This window comes from Morus notabilis, unplaced genomic scaffold (assembly GCF_000414095.1).
Source record: "Morus notabilis unplaced genomic scaffold, ASM41409v2 Scaffold2933, whole genome shotgun sequence".
In the NCBI taxonomy this organism is placed as follows: Eukaryota; Viridiplantae; Streptophyta; class Magnoliopsida; order Rosales; family Moraceae; genus Morus; species Morus notabilis.
Genome location: NW_010362652.1, coordinates 1 through 6,674, shown reverse-complemented (window position 1 = coordinate 6,674; position 6,674 = coordinate 1). Strand labels below are relative to the sequence as shown.

Below are 6,674 nucleotides of genomic sequence, written 5' to 3'. Positions count from 1 at the left end.
ATTACGTTGTGGATTCCGGTTACAGCAACACGCAAGGCTTTTTGGCACCATTTCGTGGTCAGAGGTACCATATTCAACAGTTTAGAAATGGTGGTCAACCAACGGGACCACAAGAGTTATTCAATTATTATCACTCTTCACTGCGTAATTGCATAGAGAGGTGCTTTGGGGTCTTGAAAGCAAAGTTTAAAATTCTTAGGCATATGACCAATTATTGGATGCCAAGACAAAATGTTTTACCAATAGCTTGTTGTGTGATCCACAATTTAATTAAGATGCACGTGCGAGATGATCCTCTACTTAGACAATATGAGGTCGATTTGCCCATAGAAGATATTGAGGGAGAACAAGAATGGCAACAGGAACAACAACATGGTATGGATGCACAAGAAGCAGAAACATCTGAAATGGGTGGTCGGCAACAACGTAATTACACGGTTAATTTTAGGGATCATCTAACTAATCAAATGTGGGATTCGTATAGGCGATAATAATTTAAGCTAATATTGTAATTTTCATATTTTCTTAATTATTAGTGTTTTTATTTGTGATTCAATTATTATTTATTTAATATATTAAATACTATTACATGTTTTCAAAAATGAAACCACCAAACGCAGTTTCAGTTTTTTTTTAAAACTGAAATCAATCTCTAAATAAAACTACCAAACGCATTTTCAGAAATAATTCAAAAATGAAAATGAAAACGTTTTCATTTTCATTTTCGTACGGAAAATAAAAACGTTTTGGAACCAATTCCAAACGCACCCTTAGTTCTTGTCCATTTCATTTATTTAAGTTTTCAGTTTTAAATTTTTATAATTAAAAGTTTTTAGACAACATCACTTTTAACTTTTTCTGCTACAGTTAAAAGCTTTTAAAAAATGTCACATCTCAGTTTAAATTGAAAACTCGAATCTACGAAGCAAACAATGCCTAAAAACTCTATTATCACATCTAACTTTTTCCGGTACAGTTAAAAACTCTAAAAAAATATCATATCTCAACTCAAATTAAAAACTTGAATCCACAACAAAGCCTTAAAATAATAAAATAAAACAAGACACTCTCACAACCCTCCCTCCCCCAACAATTACTCAGCCGTCGCAACTCCATGACTGCCGCCACAGACACACCGTCACAGCACCACCACCCCAGACCTGCCGTCGCAGCCCCAACACAGCCGTCACAGATCCCCTATCATAGGCTGCCCCCACCTCCACCATAATCGCTGCCCCACCCATTACGCTGTGCGAACAACCCTGTCCAGCCACGATTTGCGAAGTCCACCACGAGTCGGACCCTAAGCTCGCCGCTAGTCGCCGCCCTTCCAGATCTCGTGCACTGTTCAGATTGGATTAGAGAGCTTTAGCATTTTTTTCAAAAAAGAGGGAAAATACCCCAAACCCAAAACGTTAATGGGTCATGAGAAGAGAGAGATGTGGCTTGTGTTGATTTTGGGTGTTTCTAGATTCAGAGGTCTCTGTAGTTTCAAAGGCAGTGGTGGTGATGATCAGCAAAAAGAGAGGCAGTGGTGGGGATGGGTCGGTGGTGGTGGTGTTAGATCTCGTTTGGTTTCCAGATTTAACATCAGAATTATTCTTAATTTATGTGTATTTTTTTTAAAATAAATATTATAATAAATTATAAATTATAATTAAGAACAAGCCCTGAATAAAATTGTTAAAGGAAAAAAAATCATATACACTATTTATAACTCAAGTTTTACCACAAACAAATACAAAGTCAAAAAGAGGTTTATCTCAAACTATAACTCAAGTATACACAACTAAACGCAAACTCAAGTTACAACTTCAACTCAAGTTATAACTCAAACTCAACTCAAAAACTTAACTCAAGAATACTTGCAAAAGAACGAGCCCATATTTCTTACTTTACATGGGCAAGTTTTAATCCTAGTAAAGATAGTACCAAAATCTTATGACCATGGCCACCACTGACAAAAATGTGGAAAACTGGTCATACTCATATGATCTCGTTCATTTTACTGATTCGAGTTTTTAATTTGAGTTAAGATGTGACTTTATATGAGAGCTTTTCACTGTAGTAAAAAAGTTAGATGTGATTATTTCTGAGAGTTTTTTACTATAATAAAACTCAAATTCTAAATTCGAATCGACGAAATGAACGAGTCATAGTGATCCGACGCACAAAGTAGTAGTTTTATGTGAAAACTGAAGAAGCCGATTCCAACCATGTAAAAAGGCTGGTTCACCTATTTTTTGCCTCTAATTAATTGGCTCTTGAGTAGCTTCTGATCCAAGCATTCAAACACAGCTTAGGTTGCCGGCCCACTCAGAGATTTCGAAATACTTACAGTGCCCAAACTTATCATTTAAATTGTTGTTTGATGAAACGACAAAACTAATCTTATGCTATGGAATAGTGCCTCTTCCATTAACGTTTTCTCCTAATTACTAAGCATGATTCCTTACAACCTTATCAGTTACGTGTAGGGGCAAAGAAAGCTATAGAAAAATAAAATTATTGATAATTTTACTTTTTTTAATCCTTTTTAACCGTTAAATTTATATTAAAAATTGATTATTTTGTATATTTTTTTTAATCTCATTTGATTTTAATCAAATTTAAAAGTAAAAAAATTGATTATACTGGTAAAACGGCCTACTAGAGACAGTTCCCATTTCATTTTGGAGTTTCTATTATAGTGCTTAAAAAATAAACGATTAATAACTCTCAATCTTTAATTATTAGAACTGTATAAAAAATCACATGTTCTCTGTACTTTAATTTTGAAGTGATTTTGATATATTTAACCATTAAAAATATGAATTATTGGTATGAGACCTTATCAGTATGAGCTTTACTCCTTGTAATGGTGTTAGGGGCTATATATCTGTATCAACGTCTGTATAGAAAGACTATGTCATTTTGAAGTTTTTCAAATTTGGGCACTTCGTTAATGTGTTTTAGATCAAAATGTAGGTTTAACTCAACATTTTAAAATAGACAAACTAAGGAATGTGCATGGTTTCCAATTTTCCACTTTCAAAGTATAAAGCGCACGTTTAACCACAATTTTCATCCAACAGGAACGTATTCGTGTAATTTCCAGAATGTTTGTCCTTAGTATCTTTGTACCAACAAAGATGCTTTTTTTTTTTTTTTTAGTATAAGGTATCAACAAAGATGCTGAGGTAATAGCAAAATTATTCTAAATTTCAATTGATATCTTATCATGAGGACGACATGTTTTAGTTTTATTCTTTTTGTGTAGATTTATGTGATATTCTTCTTTTCTCAAAAGATGTGATGCCTTCAAAAGTTCAAATCATGAAATGCACCAAGACAAAGTAATGCACCTAATTAACTTAAATCTTCTAATATAGTTTTAACGGAATTTCATAGCCAATTGTTTTTTTTTTTTTTTTTTTTTTTTTTTTTTTTGGCTTGAGTCAGTTTGTGTTAGAGCTTTAAAACGAGTGCAATAATTACTCTCTACTATAGTAAATTTTTCTTATATAACATCGTCCAGAGTGTAGTTTTTATGTATCTAAATGCATGGTTGAGTTGTTTTCTAGAAAGAAAAAAAAAAGTTATATCTAATTCAAAGTGTTAGTTTGAAAAATTCAACCATCATGATTTTGTCAAAGTTAGTTGAATCTTTTACTTCAGTCTTACCTTTACAGGTTTTAGAATCCGTTTTTTTTATGAATTAAAACTTAAATTATTAATTAGTATTTTTTAATAAAAAATTTAAATTTTAAAGATTAGAATAAAAAATTATAATTTTAATATACATTCTAAACGAGTCTTTAATTTTTCACCCCCCTTAGTTAGGCACAAAGGACCAGTTAAATAAAATTGAACATGGAACTCCAACCATTATACAGTTTTACAAGTCAGACCAATACTAATTTAACGGCCTTAAGTTAACGCAAAAACATGGCCGAATATAATTTTTAGTTGTAGCGGTCCTTCTATAACATTTTTTTTTAAAAAAAAATCCAGAAATGGAAATTTTCATGATTTGATTTTTTTTTTCATTGGACACGATTATATATTTATTGAATTTTAATGTTATTTTTGGTTAGTCTGATTTTTTTTTGGCCAATTAGGGGATGTTTGGTTGGAAGATTCAAACCATAATTTAAATCATGGTTCATAGTTCGTTACAATGTTTTCTCTCACAAAAAATACACGTAAATTAAAAATGGTTCTAATCACATGATTCTAATCCATGAACCAAACGTCTCCTTAATATGAAATTAGGTCCCGTTCATTTCGCTGATTCAAGTTTAGAATTCGAGTTTTGCTACAGTAAAAAGTTCTCAAAAATAATCACATCTAATTTTTTTACTACAACAAAAAATTCTCACATAATATCACATCTCAACTCAAATTAAAAATTTAAATTAACAAACTAAAAGCTCTATAATCAATAACTATTTGCAGTGTTTCTTAAAAGGAATACTATTTTACAGTGCCACGTGTCAATCGTGTCAGAGATTGGCCATCCATGATCTGCCAATCCAATAGAATCCCAGAGGCCGAGGGGTTTTATCGTAAATCTAGTCTTTCAGACTGAAGAACCTACGTGGTGGCGTCCAATTGCCAACAGCACGAGCAGTGTAGTACCCAATCGGAAATCGCCACGTGGCTCGAATGACAAGCTTTGATGACGCGGCGATCTTACGTTTGTCCATGTCATAAATTTTGTCCACGTCGGACTTTACCCACGGTCTCACAACCGAGGGTAGAAACCACGCGCGTATCTTCATATATAGTCCCCGTCTCATTTCAGAGCTCACCCTGTAGTTTCAATTCTCTCTCTTACTTCCTCTGTAACAGCCATGGCGTTCGGGGTTCGAAACCCTAAGCTTCTCTCTCTGATCCTCCTCATCTCCGTTCTCGCTAGCGCATCCGCGAAAGTGTTCTTCGAAGAGCGCTTTGATGGTATATATCTCTATCCATGGCTACTTTTATGTCAACGATTTGTTTTTGCATCTTTTCGTGTTTGGTTTCTGCAAAATTTTCGGTGTTCGCTTGCATTTCGGATGAATTTTGTTTTTTGAGGTTCTGTATCGATCATTATACGTTAATTCCGTTTGATTTGCGAAGGATCGACGTTCTTTTGATTTACTTTTTTTTTTTTCCTTTTTGCTATGGATCTGCGGTCGTTATTTTTCGTTAGTGTTTGATTAGAAGTTGGAAATGGACTGACATTGATGATCTGAAGTAGATCTATGAATCTTCAACACTTACGAATTTGTGATCTGTTTCTTGGTTTTCGATATGGAAATGGAAATGCTCTTAACTTTGATCAAGATATGAGTTTTATTTGGAAGCTATGATCTCAATTTTAATGTCCGAGCTTTTACTTTAGCATTTGAAATCTGGATTTGAGTTATTAGTATACATCATTTCATTTTTTTCTATATATATTTGGTATGGTAAAAGTTACAATAGCAGAAAGTAAAGGTTTAGAGAGCTATTCAGAAGATTTCATTCAAATTGAAAACGTGAAAATTTCTCTAGTTAGGAAAGACATTCTAGATTTAGGCCTTCAGGAAAGTTTAATTTCGAACATAGCTGTGTGGAAAAGTGAAATCCATATAGCTGACCCCGATTAAGTTGGGATTAAGGCTTGTTGTTGTTATGAGGTGCTCTTGTCTTTATATATACAATGTATTTATAAGCTTGCCGACCTCGGTGTCTATCAAGACCCTTATCGGTTATTCCGTGGGTTCCATATAACGTGGATAGAATAAAGATTTGATAGCTCAATTGTAAAATATTGCATTTGAGATGATTAGGATGGAGTCAAATGTGACAGCTTCTTTTGGAACTGAATAGGATGGAAGCCGAACTTGTTTTCCATTATGAGTGTATGTTACTCCATGTGTTCATAATAACACATGGGTTCGTGTAAGCATCTAGTCCAGAAAATTAAATTTGATTGATAATTTCCTCACTGTTTAAATTGTCTCTTGACGTTGCAATGCTCCTATGAGAAGTTAACGGGGAATGTTTTGTTAAAGTAGAAAGGCCAAGGCCAATTGACTTTGTTAAGTTGATTATTTAAATACATATGCATATGCCTATACTTTAGTATTCTAATCTCATTTCCTTTTGTTGTAATACATTCTTGGAACATTGAAGATGGATGGGAGAGCCAGTGGGTTAAATCTGACTGGAAGAAAGATGAGAACATGGCTGGGGAGTGGAATTACACCTCCGGTAAGTGGCATGGGGACGCCAATGACAAAGGTAAAGGAAGCAGTTTTTTCTGTGTGATTTTTTATATGCTTGATTTTCTAAAGATTAAAGAATTTTAAGTTCTGCTTATGAGCTTGGAACATTTTGATCTTTTGATGCAGGTATTCAGACAAGTGAAGATTACAGATTCTACGCCATTTCAGCTGAGTTCCCTGAATTCAGCAACAAGGATAACACACTAGTTTTCCAATTCTCCGTTAAGCATGAGCAGAAGCTTGATTGTGGTGGTGGGTACATGAAGTTACTCAGTGGTGAATTAGATCAGAAGAAATTTGGCGGTGATACACAATACAGGTTGATAATAGCTCTCTATGAGTTTCGTTTGTTTACCCTATTTTCTCATTCACGTTTAACTTTCTGATTTGGGGTGGTGTTCGGCCACTTGCAGCATCATGTTTGGACCAGATATCTGT

At 33.9% G+C, this 6,674-nt stretch overlaps 1 protein-coding gene across 1 annotated transcript; it reads left to right on the top strand.

The window, feature by feature from the left end:
• Positions 1–4,806: 4,806 nt before the first annotated feature.
• On the top strand, positions 4,807–6,671 carry LOC112092424 (calreticulin-like; the record flags this gene model as incomplete). Its single annotated transcript, XM_024168549.1, has 4 exons — positions 4,807–4,938; positions 6,145–6,252; positions 6,363–6,555; positions 6,650–6,671. Coding segments are annotated over exons 1-4 (426 nt in total), but the record flags the coding sequence as incomplete, so codon positions are not given.
• Positions 6,672–6,674: the final 3 nt, after the last annotated feature.